We start from the raw sequence: 16,053 nt of genomic DNA, 5'->3' as shown, positions 1-16,053 counted from the left end.
TGAAAATAAAAGACAAAAACCACATCATCTCAGTGAATAAAGAAAAAGCATTTGGGGAAAAAATTCATATTCATTCATGATAAAAACCTTCAACACTAGGAAGAGAAGGGAACTTCCTTAACTTGATAAAGGGCATCCACGAAAAGCCTACAAGGTAACATCATACTTAAGGAAAAGACAGTGCTTTCCCCTCTAAAATCAGAACAAGACAAGGTTGTCTGCTCTCAACACTGGACTGGAGGTTTCAGCCATTAGAAATTAAAGTTGTAGATAGACTATATAATTTGATGATTAATGGGATTTGATCCAAAATTACTACCATGGGTTGGAACGATTAACACTGAAAACAAGATATCTAAGTTAAGGCCAAAAATAATGTGCTTAGGTTTAAAAACCAACTGGAAGATACAAATTTTGCAAAAGGATTACTGGGTACCTACTGTGTGCCATGCACTAGAGATAAGAGACATGATTTCTTCCTAGATGTGTTCATTCCAGACCCAAAAATGCCTAGGCTACACTAAGGCAAGTCTTCCCGTGACCTCTAAACTCCTTTGGCATTTATTAAGAATTTTCTAATTCAATTGTGTTAACCGTTCAGGGCTGAGCCTGTATATACTTTGATTCTCCACAGTTCCCAATAATTCTCAGGAGTTTACTACCCTCCTAATGGATCACTGCATTGGCCCCCCGCTATCTCAGCTGAACTACAAGGAAGTTAAAGAAGTTTATTCGAAGCCGAAACATGTGAATCGCGCGTTTTAGGATGACAGCGCCGGAACGGCGCCTAGAACTGCCTGAAATCGTAACAACTCTTCCAGTGTCCGGAAGCGTTTTCTGAGATTACGTCTCTGAGCATGAGCGGAAGTCACCCTTTGAGCCATCTGCGGTTTAATTATATTCTGGACAGAGACATCCGTTTCCATTCTTTCCTTCTCGTTGCACCCATAAGCAAGTGATCAGGTGACAAATTTCTCTTCGTTACTATAAAATAAAGATCGTATGCAAAGAAGTTTCAAGGCAGCCCAACTCCCCATCGTCCAGTAGTAAAGATGGAGGCGTCCTGAATGTAAACTACAGGTAATACCACTTCCGTGTTTCTCTTGCGCCCTGGTCCAAGATGGCGGATGAGGCCACCCGGCGTGTCGTGTCTGAGATCCCGGTTCTGAAGACCAATGCCGGACCTCGAGATCGGGAGTTGTGGGTGCAGAGACTCAAGGAGGAATATCAGTCTCTTATCCGGGTCAGTTGTGCTTCTACTGCCAACCGCGTCGCAAAAGTGTTGCGGGTAATCTGGTGTCCTTAAGAATAGGCTCCGTGTGGAAGCCGTTTCCGGTTTTAAAGTTTAACTTTACGAATTCATAGATATTGGACGACTGCGGGGCTGGGGGACTTAGGGAGGCGCGGTGGGGAGGAGGTGCCTCCTAAGAGACTCAGGTTAGGAGCCACGGTGGCGCCAGACTTTCTGACTGAAAGCAGCAGTTATTTGGGGGATATGCCGCCCCGGAGGATGACGTGTCCTTCTGGCCCCAGGTGATTGCTCTCTTGGATGTAGGGGAGGTGGTCAACAGGAATTCCTGGAACCCTGAGTCCCGGTCCGCGTCTCTCCGCTCCCTCTTTCACTTGTCCTGAGGGAGGAATACACGTTAGAGCTAAAAATTCAAGTAGATATTAGTTGCAGAGAGACAAGGAGCTGAGCTCAGGGTTAGGAACGAGCCATCTTCTGAGCTAATCTCCCTTCTGTGGAAGGAGAAGAAAATTTGACTTTCTTGCGGTGGTCTCTGTTTCAAAGGCTAGCAGCTTTCCTGATGCATGTATTCATTCACTAAAAAAAACATTTATTGTATACCAAGTACCTAGGAAGGGCATCCAAAGCCGAATAAAGTTGAGCCTACGGAGGTGGACAGAAACATAACATGATAATGCATTATGTGGAGAAACAGGGAGAAGGAGTCTGAGAAATTGCTAAGATGTTTTGAAGCAGGAGGTGAGATACCGAAATCCAGCTTGGGTCTGGTCAGGGAAGGTTTCCTAGAAGAGGCAATGCTTGAGCCGAGGCTTAAAGGGTGAACATAAGTTGGCCTGATAAAACATGAAGGTAAGAGAAGAACATTCAAGGCAAAAGGAACAGCATGAGCAGTCATAGAAGCTAGAAACACCATGACATATGTGAAGAAACACAAGTAGATCAGAGTTGTTAGAGCATCAAAATGTGGCAGGGAGTGGTAGATAAGGCTTGACAAATAGATTTGAGCACTTTATCTTGGAGGCATTGGGATACCTTTAAAGCATGTTAAGCGGAGGAGTAACACAATGAGATTTGGGTTCAGATCAATCACTGGCAGTGGAGAGGAAAATAGAATTGACAGGGATAAGATTGAAGTTAGGAGGCTGTCATTAATCCAGGCAAAAGAAAGATGATGATCTAAACTTGGGAGTTATGGTGAAGATAGAGAGGAGAGGTAGATTTAAAGAATATTCAGAAGGTAAAATCAGCAGATTGGTTTGTAGAATAAAGGAGAAGGAGGGTCAAGGATGATTCCCAGGTTTTTGGCTTGGGTGACTGAATGCTAATACTGCCAACTGAGATTGGTGCAGTGGAGAATGAAAGACTAGAGGGAAACTCGGACTGCCAAGTTTGAGGTACCTGTGGAATGAAGGTAGAAATTTCAATACACAGTTGGATAGTGGAGTTGAAGCTTTGAGAAAAGCTCTAGATTAAGGATAAAGATTTAAAAGTCATCAGCATATGGGTGCTTAAGAGAGGAAGTAATCACACACTTTTCTTTTGAGGGAAGGGGGACTGCCCTTGACCTCAACACCCCCCTCAAAGACCTCATTCTCTACTTTTAGTACGTGGAGAACAACAAGAATGCAGACAATGATTGGTTCCGACTGGAGTCCAACAAGGAAGGGACTCGGTAGGCAGACCCTCTTGGGAGGTGTGAGGGTGGGGATGTCACATAGCTTGAGCATTTTGGTGTCCCAGAGCCCACTGTCAGGCCTTTCCTGCCCCTTTCTGGTCTCCACTCCCACAACTCCAGAGTTCCCCAATTCCCAACCCACGAGTCTCCCAGGCTGGTCACCTAAGCCAAGAAGATGTCATCTGAGTATTAGAAGAATGGGAAAATTGCACTGAGGTTTGGTCTATGTTACAGGTGGTTTGGAAAATGCTGGTACATCCATGACCTCCTCAAATATGAGTTTGACATCGAGTTTGACGTGAGTATGATGGAGTGGGAATTATGGAGGTTAGTAGAACAGGAGGGATTAGGTGATTGTTAACAAGCTAACCTTTCTTGGAGGGACCCAAGATAACTTTTTAAATGGGAGGGAAAAGCTGAGGTTTGAAACAAGCATAGGTTATAGTTATTCATCTCCATGTCCAGAATCCTGGTGTGTGACTGCTGCTTGATGAGTTTATAGAACATTTCAGTTCAACCAAGAAATGTGTATATCTGATTAGATTAGTTCCTTTCTATTCTGATTCTGTTTTATTAAAGCTTTCTAATTCTTCCAGATTCCTATCACATATCCCACTACTGCTCCAGAAATCGCAGTCCCTGAACTGGATGGAAAAACAGCAAAGATGTACAGGTAGGACTGAATAGGAGATGGGAAAAGGTCAAAGAAGGCCTTGGGGAAGAACTTTCTGAGGCAGGGGTTTTCCCAGAGTCTGCAGGCCTAGAGAGACTCCAGGTCTCCCTCTGCCAAGTCTGGGCAAAGCACTTAGCTGACCTTGTTCTCAATTCTGATCACCAGTAGTCTTCCTGTGCTCTCAAGAGCCTGCTGTGCTTTGTGGTATACCTTGCATGTCAACACCTTCTGATCATCTTGTCCATCTCATAGGGGCGGCAAAATATGCCTGACTGATCACTTTAAGCCTTTGTGGGCCAGGAATGTGCCTAAGTTTGGACTAGCTCATCTCATGGCTCTGGGGGTAAGTTTGGAGTGTTTGGTATATAAGGGGAGAAGGGGTTAGGTCCTGAGTGGTATAAGAAAAGTAACTGAGAGTAAACAAGGAATAACAGTGTTTTCCTTTGGGCGTGTTCTCCTAGAATATCTCTAGGAAGGAGCTTCTGATGGAATAAGAGGCATTGATTGGGTGGTAGTAGTCTCACAGGGTCTCCCTTGTATTGCAGCTGGGTCCGTGGCTGGCAGTGGAAATCCCCGATCTGATTCAGAAGGGAGTGATTCAGCATAAAGAGAAATGCAGCCAATGAAGGATCAATCCACTGAGGCAGGACAGAGGGACCTTCCATAGGCTACGTTCCTGTTTTCCTGTGCATCATTCTTTTTACTCATCTAACCACTTCCCCCCACACCCCTTCACCCGTAATTGTTACTAAATATCAATAGTTGCAGCAGACACTGCTGAAAAAAACAACGGTATTGCTGCTGAATTTCTAAGTTGGGCTACACAGGAAGGAGAAAGACTAGGGCCTTGAAAAAACAAAAGGCAATTTATATCCCTTGTCCAGGTGGAGCAGTGTGAGGTCCTGGAGGGATAGGGGGTGACTGAAAGTGAGTACATAGTCTTTTTGGTTTCTGGAGATAACTCATCAATAAAAGCTGCTTCCTCCTGTGGCTTGTGGTTCTCATTGGTGGCTGTTAATAGAGGGTGAGCAGGCTTAGGGTCAGCAGGCTAAGACCCAAGGCACATGTACAACTATACTAGTTCGGGAGGGAAGGGGAAATGGAGGATGCTCTGGTCTGGAGCTGGGGAATGAAAGGAAATCCTGACTGCTCTCCCTGCTGCTGAGATCTGCTTTTGTCCTTTAGCAGGGAGCCTACTGCTTTGGCCTGCAAGATGTTTGACGACTGGTTTTGCAGAGCCAGTATTCATTCCCTGCCCTCCAGGGATCTTCCCAACCCTATGTGGATACTCACTGGTCTGTGGGCTGGACCCAGGCCCTGCATTCGCACCCCTGCTCCCTGGGAAGGATCTGTGCTGCAAGCTGGGGGGCCATACTACGATTGTCAGATCTATATCCTTTAGAGCCACGGGGTGGGGCGATGGGACTCTACTTTAGGGACTTGCTTTGGAGCGATGGTTTAAAGACAATTCTTGCCAAAGCTGGGAACTGGCGGTCCTAAAGTTGGCTGTGTTTCCATGGTGTCGGCGGCGGAGCCGAGGGGGCGGGTTCACGCAAGCGCCGAGGAAGCCGGTGGGTGGAGTCTGAGTGTGGGTGCGCAGGCGCTGTGGGAGACAGTGAAGCCGGCGGCCGGTGGCCGGGCGGGACCAACAAAGATGGCGGCGGCCCCTGCGGTGGGAGAGATCTGGGCACTAGCTGCGGCTAAAGCTGCAGCCGGGCCCGCGGGGGCGCTGCACGAGGGTAGTAGGGGGTGGCCCTGAGCTGGGGCCTGGCCCCGGCTGGCCTCCCCCACCGCCTCACCCGGGGACAGGTACGGTCCGGGGCGTTATGGCGTGGGGGTGCCGAGGGAAGACTGTTCCAGACCCGAGAGATCGCCCACCCCAAAGGCAGAGACGCTGGGGGCCCGGCAGGCCTGCGAGAACTGGGCAGGAGGGACCAGCATCCATGGATCGTGTAGAATATGCCGCTGGACCCCGTAGCCAATCAGCAGCCTCGGCCTTTCTGCCCTCGAGGGGGGCGGACCCGGTTGATACCTCCTGTGGTGGGAGATGTGCAGAGATTAGGGGTCAGGGAGTTAGTTCGTCCTCCCTCCTCGCCACAGCCCCTGAGCCCCAATACCACTTTGGAGCTCAGAGGTGGGGGAGGGAGTGATTCGCAAGTAACCTTTTTAGTGTACTTCATTTGCAGCCAGGAGGGGCAGGGGTTTGAGAATGGAATGCTGTCCTTGGGGCTGTTATACTTGCATCGACACCGCTACTTGACCAGAGGTCCCAAGTGACCCAGAGCGCATCCCACTTGACTAGGCAGGTATGGGGGAACCTTCATGAGCACCTAGATTATAAAGACAGCCAAGATAGGAACTCTTTATCATTGGCTCTCCAGTAAAGCAGTATTCTGCAGGAAGGGCGTGAGGAATGTAGAAAGAGTCAAAGCCCTGCCTGCTATCATTCATTCATTCATTTACTCAATGGATACTAAGTGTTTACTTTGTACCAAACACTATACTAGGCACTGGGGATACAATGATTGATATGATAGACATGGTTCCTGCCCTCCATGCATGTAGCTAGAATGGCAGCCTAGGTTCCCACCTCCCTCTATTCAAACGCTGATCGTCTCTTCTCCTCCCAGGTCCAGCCTGTGGTGTCCACAATGCCCCAGGCTTCTGAGCACCGCCTGGGACGGACCCGAGAGCCACCTCTTAATGTCCAGCCCCGAGTGGGATCCAAGCTACCATTTGCTCCCAGGGCCCGGAGCAAGGAGCGCCGAAACCCAGCCCCTGGGCCGAACCCTGTGTTACGACCTCTGCCTCCTAGGCCAGGTCCCCCTGAGGAACGGCTCAAGAAACTGGAGCTGGGACGGGGACGGACCTCAGGCCCTCGTCCCAGAGGCCCAATTCGGGCAGATCATGGAGTTCCCCTGCCTGGCTCACCACCCCCAACTGTGGCTCTGCCTCTCCCATCAAGGACCAACCTAGCCCGTTCCAAGTCTGTGAGCAGTGGGGACTTGCGTCCAATGGGGATTGCCTTGGGAGGGCACCGCGGCACTGGAGAGCTAGGGGCTGCACTGAGCCGCTTGGCTCTCCGGCCTGAGCCACCCACTTTGAGACGTAGCACCTCTCTCCGACGCCTTGGGGGCTTTCCTGGGCCACCCACCTTGCTCAGCATACGGACAGAGCCCCCTACTTCCCATGGCTCCTTCCACGTGATATCTGCCCGGCCCTCTGAACCTTTCTACTCCGATAACAAGATGGTGAGGACTTGCCAGCACATGCCTTCCATGCCCATGTTCCTCCATGCCTCCAGCTTTCTTGCCATCATATGGCTTTCCTTTCCCCTTTTTGCCAAGTTCCTTTTTCACCCCCTTCCTTTCAGTAGTTTGGACTCTGCTCTGCCTTATTTAAGTACCCTTAAGCCTCATAGACCCTTTCCAGGGTTGTCTGTGACTCCCCAGAATGGTGTGCCATTTCAGTCCCCAAGGAATAAACCATTTGGAATTCTTTGGGTCCCCAGGCCCTTACCTTCCCTTGCTGTACCTTGTCGCCTAGGCCTAATTAATCTCTGGAGCTGAAGAGGGGCGGGCTCAGAACATCTGAGCTCGTGTGGTTGCCCATTTCCCAACCTAAGTGAGCTAGGCTGATTGCAGTTGGAGCCGTCAGGAGAGGGTGCAGGAAGGGGCCACGGGCGCAGGAAGGGGCCTTGGGGGTAGCAAGGTGGGGGTGGGGAGCAGCTGGGCAACCATGCCAGTGCTTGGGGAGTTGCCCCAGGAGCTGCATCGCCGGCTAGCTGGGCAGAGGAGTAAGTGGGGAATAGGTGGGACAGCCATGGCTGAGTCCGTGGTACACTCAGCTGTGATAGGCTTACTGCTCATGGCCATTGAGGTAGGGAGACCCTAATACCCAGTGACGGAAAAAGTGTAGAGTTTGGGGGTGAAGGATGGGGTGGGGAAGGCAGTGGGCAGCATGCTGTCGAAAGGTTAAAGTGCCAGCTGGGATATATGGGAATGTGCTGACTGTACTCTGACCTTCCAGGCTCATCACACACTGCTTCTGGGCTCTGGTCATGTTGGCCTCCGAAACCTGGGGAACACGGTGAGAGCCATTCTCCTGTCTTTCCTAACAGGAATGTGAACTGGTGTTGGGGCCAGGCATGGGGAGGGAAACTTGGGGAAGGACAGCACTGAAGTTCTCCTAAGGCTTCCTAGGCACTGGTCTGGGGAGGTAATGGCACTGTCTTTACTGCTCTCCAGTGCTTCCTGAATGCTGTGCTACAGTGTTTGAGCAGCACTCGGCCTCTTCGGGACTTCTGTCTGCGAAGGGACTTCCGGCAAGAGGTGCCTGGAGGCGGCCGAGCCCAAGAGCTCACTGAAGGTGGGGCGACAACTCCTGCTCCCTTCTTTCAAGTCCTCTTTTCCCCAAACCCTTGTAGGTCCATCTGCCAGTGCCAGTGGCCCCAACCCTGAAAGCTGGCAGTTGTATCTGTTTTCCTAGTGCCTGATTTCCTAGAGGTTGTTTTCCACCTTCTAAGCCTCCTCTTGCTTCCCTCTTCTAGTCATTAACCATTGTTTGCCTTCCCCACTCCCACCCTAATAGCCTTTGCAGATGTGATTGGTGCCCTGTGGCACCCTGACTCCTGTGAAGCTGTGAATCCTACTCGATTCCGAGCTGTCTTCCAGAAATATGTTCCCTCCTTCTCTGGATACAGGTGGGAGAGCTGGAGGGTATGGGATTTCTCTCTGGCCTTGTCTGGGGGTAGGGCCAAGCAGCATTATTCTGAGCCTTGAGACGCTCTTCATCCAGGAATTGGGGACAGATGTCTGGGCAGAGGTTAGTGACTGTGGACTAGGCAGGGGTCAGTTGCCCATGTTCTTTGTCTGACTGCAGCCAGCAGGATGCCCAAGAGTTTCTGAAGCTCCTCATGGAGCGGCTACACCTCGAAATCAACCGACGAGACCGCCGGGCTCCGCCAGTCCTGGCCAATAGTCCAGCTCCCTCCCAACCTCGCCGTGGAGGGGCTCTGCTAGAAGAACCTGAGTTAAGGTAAGGTTGCTCCCCTCCTTCTTCTCCGCAGTAGTTTATCAGCAGCAGTCATCCTTCACAGAAGTAAGCTAGTCAAGATTGAGGATGTAGGGTCCAAGGAAATACTTAGCTCAGAAAATGGTTTGAGAAGCAGTGCAGAAGTAGGAAGAAGGCAGGAGGAGGGAGGCTGAGGGGCACAGATGGAGGCAGAAGACAGTGCTATGGCTGTCACCATATTGACGGAGGAGGGGATAATTAATTTACAAGGTACCTAAGGGGTCTGAAGCCAGGTGGAGGAAGACGGCATGTTCTTCCCTTGTCGACATTCCTTTCTTTTCCTCTCACCTTGGATTTCCCTGGAAAGTCCTCTGAAGCATTACTCCTTTGTCTCTTTCTTGAAATTTAGAGAAGGAGCTGGGGTATGGGTGGGGTACAGGGCTCTGTGGATCATTTCAGTGGCGTTGGGGGTGCCCGGTGTTCCTGCTGTCTCATGGGTGCTCCCCACTTCCCTTGATCTGTCCTAGCGATGACGACCGAGCCAACCTAATGTGGAAGCGTTACCTGGAGCGAGAGGACAGCAAGATTGTGGGTATGGAACGAGACAAAGTGATGGGGAAAGTTAGTGTGTGGGGGATGCGGGCTTGGCAGAAAAAAATCGATCCTATCCAGGGGTGTGGGAACAAGACTGGATGACAAAAATGTGGAGAAGTTGTGAGGGGTTTGTGAGGAGTGTCGGTGGTGGGAAAGGAAGGGTCAGGCAAACAGGTGGGAAGAGATGGGAATCCAAGGAAGCATCTCAGGCATCCCACAATGACTGCTTCTCCTGCCCCTTTGCTTCTATCTAGACCTGTTTGTGGGCCAGTTGAAAAGTTGTCTCAAGTGCCAGGCCTGTGGGTATCGCTCCACGACCTTCGAGGTTTTTTGTGACCTGTCCCTGCCCATCCCCAAGGTGGGATTCCAGAAGATTCCAGGGGTGGATGGGACATGGGTTCTGTGACCCAACCCTGCCCACCCCCAGTGTGGGAGGGAACCCTGTGGGTCTCTGGAGCAGAAATGAAGCTTGGATTAATTGAGAAGGGTTGAAAAAGGAAATTCAGAACATGCTGACCCTTCACTCTCCTTTCCCCCCAGAAAGGATTTGCCGGGGGCAAGGTGTCTCTGCGGGATTGTTTCAGCCTTTTCACCAAGGAAGAAGAGCTAGAATCGGAGAATGCCCCAGTATGTGTGGGTTCACAAGGGATATAGTAAGGGTGGGAGACCTGGGGGGGCTCCATATGGGTAAAAGGGGTTGCATGATGCCTTAGTATGAAGAATAACACTTATATGTCTGGGTTTGTGTAGGAGTTTCAGATATGTCCTGGGATTCCCAGGGCAAAGGGCAGTTGCCCAGAGGATACAGAAGTAATAGGGAGCATAGTAAATTTGTATGTGAGTCAGGGTGTCAGAAAAGCCAACTGAGGTGAGGAGCATGTTAACCTTATAATATTATTTGACATTTACTCAGGTGTGTGACCAATGTCGGCAGAAAACACGAAGTACCAAAAAGTTGACAGTACAAAGATTCCCCCGAATCCTCGTGCTCCGTATCCTAATCTTCAAATTCTTACTTCTCCTATTCATTCTTTTTCCTCATTCCCCATGTTTGCAGAGGTTGGACATTTGGGAATTCAGTTTTCCTTAGGAAAAGCCTGCCACTCCACCTTTCCCTACCAAGCTCCCCATGTGTGTTCAGGGAGGGGTGTGGACAACATTCAATTCCTCAGCCCCCCTCAGAGGCCCTCTGCCTCCCAAATTCTCCTTAACCAGAGCTTAGATCTTAATCGATTTTCCGCCTCCCGAGGCTCCATCAAGAAAAGTTCAGTAGGTGTAGACTTCCCGCTGCAGCGACTGAGCCTAGGGGACTTTGCCAGTGATAAAGCCGGTGAGTCTTGTAGGGAAGGTCCTGAGGAGCTCCCATGAAGGGGAGGGAGAGAGTGGGAGTGGGGCACAGCTCTGACTATAGAATTTGGTCATCTCTAACCCCGAAGGAAGCCCCGTATATCAGCTGTATGCCCTTTGCAACCACTCGGGCAGTGTCCACTATGGCCACTACACAGCCCTGTGCCGGTGCCAGACTGGTTGGCATGTCTACAATGACTCTCGGTGAGAATAGCCTCCTATTCAACTCCTGCCCCATTCCCGCTGCAGCCCTGACACCTTTCCCTAATACGAAGCCCCAGGAGAGCACAGTGCCTGGTAAAAGGCGGGCGGTGGGTGGATGTGTGTGTGGGTATGGGGCCGTCTTTCCTGATCACTACCGGGATGCTGTGAGGTTGATCATGTGGGGAGGGGGGAATATGCAGGAATGATCACACCTCCTTCCCCATCTCCCTTCTTCCTAGTGTCTCCCCTGTCAGTGAAAACCAGGTGGCATCCAGTGAGGGCTACGTGCTGTTCTACCAACTGATGCAGGAGCCACCCCGGTGCCTGTGACATCCCCTTTAAGCCCTGGCACCTGTGAAACCCTTTCAACACCCTCAAGCCCCCAGGCTCCCCATTTACCTCAGAGACGTCTATTTTTGTGTCTTTTTAATCGGGGAGGGGGGAGGGGGTGGTTGTACCTCCCATTATTTTTTTTATTAAAAAATACCCTTCTACCTGGAGGCTCCCTTGTCTCCCAGCCCCATGTACAGAGCTCCCCAGGCCCCTGCCCGTGTACAGCCCCCAGACCCTCTACAGTCTCACTTTTTTTTGTGAATAAATTTATTAAGAAAAAATGATGTCCTTATTTGTATTTGTGCTTAAGGGGGGTGGAGATACAGAACTAGGCCGAATTGGAGTCTTCCTGGGACTCAGTTCCCTCTCTGAACAGATGGGGGCGCGCTCAAAGCCGTGGGGGTGGGAGTGGGGATAGAGGTGCCGGACCAGGACACGTTAATGCCAAGGTTTGACCACGCAGTGAAGGTTTACATTGGGAGGAAAAGGGAAGGCGAGTTTGAGACTCGTGAAGCTGTAAGGAAGCCTGGAGCTAGAGCGCAGGCACTGGGTAGACGGGTTCTGCCGGCGTAGGGGGCTGCCCCCTCGAGAGCGAGGTGCCCAAGGACCCCTGTTGATAAACACGGTACGTTGCCGGGCCGCCCTAACTCCCGTAGGTCCAGGCTGTTGCTAACATCAAGGAGCTGTTTATGGACCCACCTCCCCACGGACCAGCCTCCAGTGTCCCTATCTACTCTCCCTACAACCAAAGCTCATGAGGCCCTCCCTCCAGGGTTCTCAGCCTAGCTGGGCCTGGGAGCTCGAGCTGGGGAATGCTAACCAGCACGCAGCTCTCGCCGCTCCAGCCTTGAGGCGAAGTCAGTGACGGATACGGCTGCTCTCTCCAAACTGGCATCGAACCAGTTAACTAACCTCCAGCTCCAGAGAGCAACCTTCTACAGGGGCCAGCCCCCCGCCTTTACGGGAGGAGGAGCCGCTGCCTGTTCAGTGTTTTCATTGGTGAGTGTGATCGGGGCCTTCCAGGACCCACCAATCCAGGAGCAGGAAGGTAAGGTCAGGAGTGTGCCGCGAGAATAGAGTGGACGGAGAGTCGGAGAGACCGAAAAACTGGGGGGAGGGGAGGGGAGGCGGTGGAGGCAGCGGACTGAAACTCTAGGCCTAGTGGGGGCGGGCGGGAGGAAAAGCGCTTCAGAAGACCGGCGGCAGGCCGGAGCCCAGAGCCCTGCGCTAGCAGATAGCGTGGGTGTGGCCCTTATCCACCTCCCAGCCCCCGCCCCTGGGACGCCGGCGGCGTGATGTGTTGAGACCTCTGTCTCCTCCTTTACCCTAATTTTTCTCGTTCCTCTCGTGGGTGAGTCCTAGGCCCTGGGCGGGGACCTCACAGTTCCACCAACCCATCCGCGGGCTCTGCCTTAGTTTCCCCTAAAGCAGCGAATGGCCGGGGGTGGAACGCGGAACCCGCAGGTCTTCTGGAGAGCAGGGTGCTTCTGGTCAGCCTGTCCGTATCGCCTCCACACCCGCAGGCTTCACCATGGGCCGGACCGTGGTCGTGCTGGGCGGAGGGATCAGCGGCTTGGCCGCTAGTTACCACCTGAGCCGGGCCCCTTGTCCCCCCAAGGTGAGTGGCCCCCGCCTCCGTGCCAGAGAGAGCCTCCTTTAATACTCCTCTCCCATTTTCAGCAAGAGGGAATGAACCGCCCCATTCCCCTCCTGACCCTTTACGCCGCCGCGGCTGCGGCCGCGGCTATAGGCTGCAGTGGCTCCCTCTTGTCCCCAGGTGGTATTGGTGGAGGGCAGCGAGCGCCTGGGAGGCTGGATCCGCTCGGTACGAGGGCCAGATGGTGCTATCTTTGAACTTGGACCTCGAGGAATTCGGCCAGCGGGAGTCCTGGGAGCCCGGACCCTGCTCATGGTGAGCGGCTTGTGGAATGCCTAGGAGAGGTTGTGGACGGACCTTCACTAGAGAATAGAGTGAAGGGGAGCAAGTAGATTTGGTGGTCAGTCCTTTCCTTAGTTTATGCTCTTTCTGAGGACGTGTGGAGCAGGTTTCCGAGCTTGGCTTGGACTCAGAAGTGTTGCCTGTCCGGGGAGACCATGCAGCTGCCCAGAACAGGTTCCTGTATGTAGGTGGCGCCCTGCACGCCCTGCCCTCTGGCATCAGGTAATGCCCTCACCTCCTTACTGCCATCCTTCTCCTCTGCTTCCATCCTCATATCCCTTCCATTTCCTCATCTTCCAGTTTGTCAGCCCTCCCAGCAAAAGGGGCCAAATGAATGGAAATGACCCCCTGGAGCTGGGGGGTTAAATCAGAGCTCCCTCTTCACTGTGCCTTTCTCCACGCAGGGGGCTACTCCGCCCTTCCCCTCCCTTCTCCAAACCTCTGTTTTGGGCTGGGCTGAAGGAGTTGACTACGCCCCGGGGCAAAGACCCTGATGAGACTGTGCACAGTTTCGCCCAGCGCCGCCTTGGTCCTGAGGTAACACCGCCCAGAAGCCCCCAAATCCCTCCCCTCCTAAACCAGCTGCAGATCCCCATACTCGAACCTACCACTAGGGCCTCTTCTGTACCATCTGAAAATGCCCTCTTCTCTTCATACCCAGTAGCCGCCCAAACTCAGTGTTGGGGGTGAATGCCTTCATTTCCTTTCCATCCTTCTGTAATAGTGGGACTGCTTTCCAACCAAACCCCACCCCACCCCTATTCACTGCCAAGCAGGGACAGTGGAAATTAGTGCAGCTTATTCCTTGGCCTCTCAATCCCAGTCTCACCCTTAAGGTGGCGTCTCTAGCCATGGACAGTCTTTGCCGTGGAGTGTTTGCAGGCAACAGCCGTGAGCTCAGCATCAGGTCCTGCTTTCCCAGTCTCTTCCAAGCTGAGCAAACCCATCGTTCCATATTACTGGGGCTGCTGCTGGGGGCAGGTGAGGGGGGAGTTGGTTCGAGGGTTGAAGATATTAAGGACTGCCAGAGTGAGGGACTGGAAGCAAGGGGTGCTATTTTAATGATTTTTCTCTACTTCCTCCTCTGCAGGGCGGGGCCCACAGCCAGACTCAGCCCTTATTCGCCAGGCTCGGGCTGAGCGCTGGAGCCAGTGGTCACTCCGTGGAGGGCTGGAGACATTGCCTCAGGCCCTTAACACCCACCTGACTAGTAGGGGTGTCAGTGTTCTCAGAGGCCAGCCAGTCTGTGGGCTCAGCCTCGAAGCAGAAGGGTGCTGGAAGGTAGGAGAGTCCCCTGGAGTGTAATGAACCTGTTAGAGTTTCCAACTTTGTCTAAATGCTTTAGCCGGCAGGACTGGAGTTTCTCCTTGTTCTCCTGTCCTAGAAGCTATTTAAATATGGGCTACTCCACATTCCTAGGCCTTATTTTTGGACCTTCCTCCAAGACCTGTTTGATCCAAACCTGTGGATAGAATATATATAAGTGGCTCCCAGCTAGGGGAAAGAACCACTGAGCTCCACGAAACATTTCAGAGTAGCCCACTGGCTTTTGTCTGGCCCACTTCCTGGAGTAATGGGGGGATGATTTTTGTGCTGACTACTTAGTCTCTTCATCCTGACTCAGCACCCAGTCTCTCTCCTGCCTGGGAAACTAAGGCAAAATTCCCATGATCTCTGTGTCTTTTAAATGTTTTCTTCCTCTCAGGTGTCTCTAGGGGACAGCAACCTGGAGGCTGACCACATTGTTAGTGCCATTCCAGCTTCAGGTAATGTGGTGGTCACCCTCCCCTTCTCCAACCGGGTTGAGGCAACGTAGCTTCTTTCTGGGCCAACAGGACCATGCCATGCCCCTGAACTGGTCAACCCTGTGGGAGTCTAATCCCAAGGAGGGTTGGTAAAATTGTAGTGTGAATGCCTCCTGAGGCAGGCCTCTGCCTGCTCTCCTCCAGTGCTCAGCAAGCTGCTCCCTGCTGAGGCTGCACCGCTGGCTCGTGCTCTGAGTACCATCACTGCTGTGTCTGTGGCTGTGGTGAATCTACAGTACCGAGGAGCTCGTCTGCCTGTCCAGGTGTGACACAGAAGAAGGGGAGACGTGGGCTCAACTGGAACTCTTCCCTCCTGACCCAGTCTCTTCCTTTTCTCCAGGGATTTGGACATTTGGTGCCATCCTCAGAAGACCCAGGCATCCTGGGAATCGTGTATGACTCAGTTGCTTTCCCTGAGCAGGATGGGAGCCCCCCTGGCCTCAGAGTGACTGTGAGAGAAGGCAGCTTTGCTTAGTGGGAGTTTCCCAAGAGCTCCTCTGTGCCCCAGTGTAGTAAGGCCAGGCTGGTCAGTGCCGTATTCCCTCCTTAGGTGATGTTGGGAGGTTCCTGGTTACGGACATTAGAAGCCAGGGGCAGTGTCTTATCTCAGGAGCTGTTCCAAAAGGAGGCAGAGAAAGCAGCTGCCACTCAATTAGGACTGAAGGAGCCACCAAGTCACTGCTTGGTTCATCTACACAAGGTAAAAACACTCCTCAGCTACCCACTGGAGGCAGGGACTAGTACATTTGTCATTGTCTACCCAGGCCTGGGACATCAGTAGTAATCTTTCCCTGTATCCCCTCTTCTCTCCCCAGAACTGTATCCCCCAGTATACTTTAGGCCACTGGCAAAAATTGGGTAAGTTGGGAAAGCAGCTGGGCTGAGAAGAGCTATGAAAATAGACCCCCAGCTGTAACATTCCTTTTATCTTTTCCTCCCAGAGTCAGCTTCCCAATTCCTGGCTGCTCAGAAGCTGCCTTTGACTCTGGCCGGAGCCTCATATGAGGGGGTTGCTGTCAATGATTGTATAGAGAGTGGGCGCCAGGCAGCAGCCCGTGTCCTGGGCACAGAACCTAACAGTTGATCTTCAAACCCCACTTCTTCCTGCCCCTGCTGACAGAGATTCTCTCACCCATGAAAATAAAAGTTGCTGGAGCTTGGCTTGGTCTGGCTGTTCTGTCTCCTTCCTATGGGCGTGGGTGGGGTGGGTGAGCAAAGGTA

General features: G+C 52.2%; 3 protein-coding genes across 9 annotated transcripts; all 3 read left to right on the top strand.

The window, feature by feature from the left end:
* The first annotated feature begins 847 nt into the window (after positions 1-847).
* On the top strand, positions 848-4,587 carry UFC1 (ubiquitin-fold modifier conjugating enzyme 1). Of its 3 annotated transcripts, XM_081224667.1 has the most exons (7): positions 853-963; positions 1,121-1,243; positions 2,854-2,921; positions 3,159-3,222; positions 3,521-3,597; positions 3,850-3,940; positions 4,143-4,587. In XM_081224667.1, the coding sequence occupies exons 2-7, from the start codon at positions 1,121-1,123 to the stop codon at positions 4,221-4,223; spliced, it is 504 nt and encodes a 167-aa protein (XP_081080793.1). In that variant the 5' UTR covers positions 853-963; the 3' UTR covers positions 4,224-4,587. The 3 variants fall into 3 exon arrangements, with proteins under 3 accessions (XP_081080794.1, XP_081080793.1, XP_081080792.1); XM_081224668.1 differs by lacking the exon at positions 2,854-2,921 and having other exon boundaries at positions 848-963; XM_081224666.1 differs by lacking the exon at positions 853-963 and having other exon boundaries at positions 1,087-1,243.
* Positions 4,588-4,679: 92 nt separating this feature from the next.
* USP21 (ubiquitin specific peptidase 21) lies at positions 4,680-11,369 on the top strand. 3 transcript variants are annotated; one of them, XM_081224657.1, is made up of 13 exons: positions 4,680-5,406; positions 6,228-6,587; positions 7,627-7,686; positions 7,845-7,965; positions 8,188-8,299; positions 8,479-8,634; positions 9,138-9,202; positions 9,459-9,562; positions 9,745-9,831; positions 10,118-10,196; positions 10,427-10,534; positions 10,641-10,755; positions 10,995-11,368. In XM_081224657.1, the coding sequence occupies exons 2-13, from the start codon at positions 6,249-6,251 to the stop codon at positions 11,083-11,085; spliced, it is 1,437 nt and encodes a 478-aa protein (XP_081080783.1). In that variant the 5' UTR covers positions 4,680-5,406; positions 6,228-6,248; the 3' UTR covers positions 11,086-11,368. The 3 variants fall into 3 exon arrangements, with proteins under 3 accessions (XP_081080783.1, XP_081080781.1, XP_081080782.1); XM_081224655.1 differs by having other exon boundaries at positions 6,228-6,848; positions 10,995-11,367; XM_081224656.1 differs by lacking the exon at positions 10,641-10,755 and having other exon boundaries at positions 6,228-6,848; positions 10,995-11,369.
* An 865-nt stretch (positions 11,370-12,234) lies between these two features.
* On the top strand, positions 12,235-15,992 carry PPOX (protoporphyrinogen oxidase). Of its 3 annotated transcripts, XM_081226485.1 has the most exons (13): positions 12,237-12,439; positions 12,612-12,706; positions 12,866-13,000; positions 13,134-13,249; positions 13,432-13,564; positions 13,864-14,008; positions 14,118-14,308; positions 14,733-14,793; positions 14,977-15,095; positions 15,173-15,283; positions 15,383-15,532; positions 15,648-15,690; positions 15,774-15,992. In XM_081226485.1, the coding sequence occupies exons 2-13, from the start codon at positions 12,620-12,622 to the stop codon at positions 15,914-15,916; spliced, it is 1,434 nt and encodes a 477-aa protein (XP_081082611.1). In that variant the 5' UTR covers positions 12,237-12,439; positions 12,612-12,619; the 3' UTR covers positions 15,917-15,992. The 3 variants fall into 3 exon arrangements, with proteins under 3 accessions (XP_081082612.1, XP_081082611.1, XP_081082613.1); XM_081226486.1 differs by lacking the exon at positions 13,432-13,564 and having other exon boundaries at positions 12,235-12,439; positions 13,851-14,008; XM_081226487.1 differs by lacking the exons at positions 12,237-12,439; positions 12,612-12,706; positions 12,866-13,000 and having other exon boundaries at positions 13,138-13,249; positions 13,851-14,008.
* The last annotated feature ends 61 nt before the right edge of the window (positions 15,993-16,053 follow it).

The sequence above is a fragment of the Mesoplodon bidens genome (assembly GCF_964165515.1).
Source record: "Mesoplodon bidens genome assembly, chromosome: 2".
NCBI classification, from domain to species: domain Eukaryota; kingdom Metazoa; phylum Chordata; class Mammalia; order Artiodactyla; family Ziphiidae; genus Mesoplodon; species Mesoplodon bidens.
The sequence above is the reverse complement of the archived record's forward strand: the minus strand, read 5'-3'. Positions and strand labels throughout refer to the sequence as shown.

Coding starts and splice junctions, on each gene's coding strand:
- UFC1 (XM_081224667.1), top strand. CDS start 1,121: ATGGCGGATGAGGCCACCCGGCGTGTCGTGTCTGAGATCCCGGTTCTG. Junction 2,922..3,158: donor TCCAACAAGGAAGGGACTCG/GTAGGCAGACCC, acceptor TCTATGTTACAG/GTGGTTTGGAAAATGCTGGT. Junction 3,598..3,849: donor AAAACAGCAAAGATGTACAG/GTAGGACTGAAT, acceptor TCCATCTCATAG/GGGCGGCAAAATATGCCTGA.
- USP21 (XM_081224655.1), top strand. CDS start 6,249: ATGCCCCAGGCTTCTGAGCACCGCCTGGGACGGACCCGAGAGCCACCT. Junction 9,563..9,744: donor TGTCCCTGCCCATCCCCAAG/GTGGGATTCCAG, acceptor CTTTCCCCCCAG/AAAGGATTTGCCGGGGGCAA. Junction 10,535..10,640: donor CTTTGCCAGTGATAAAGCCG/GTGAGTCTTGTA, acceptor CTAACCCCGAAG/GAAGCCCCGTATATCAGCTG.
- PPOX (XM_081226485.1), top strand. CDS start 12,620: ATGGGCCGGACCGTGGTCGTGCTGGGCGGAGGGATCAGCGGCTTGGCC. Junction 15,096..15,172: donor GAGCTCGTCTGCCTGTCCAG/GTGTGACACAGA, acceptor CCTTTTCTCCAG/GGATTTGGACATTTGGTGCC. Junction 15,533..15,647: donor GCTTGGTTCATCTACACAAG/GTAAAAACACTC, acceptor TTCTCTCCCCAG/AACTGTATCCCCCAGTATAC.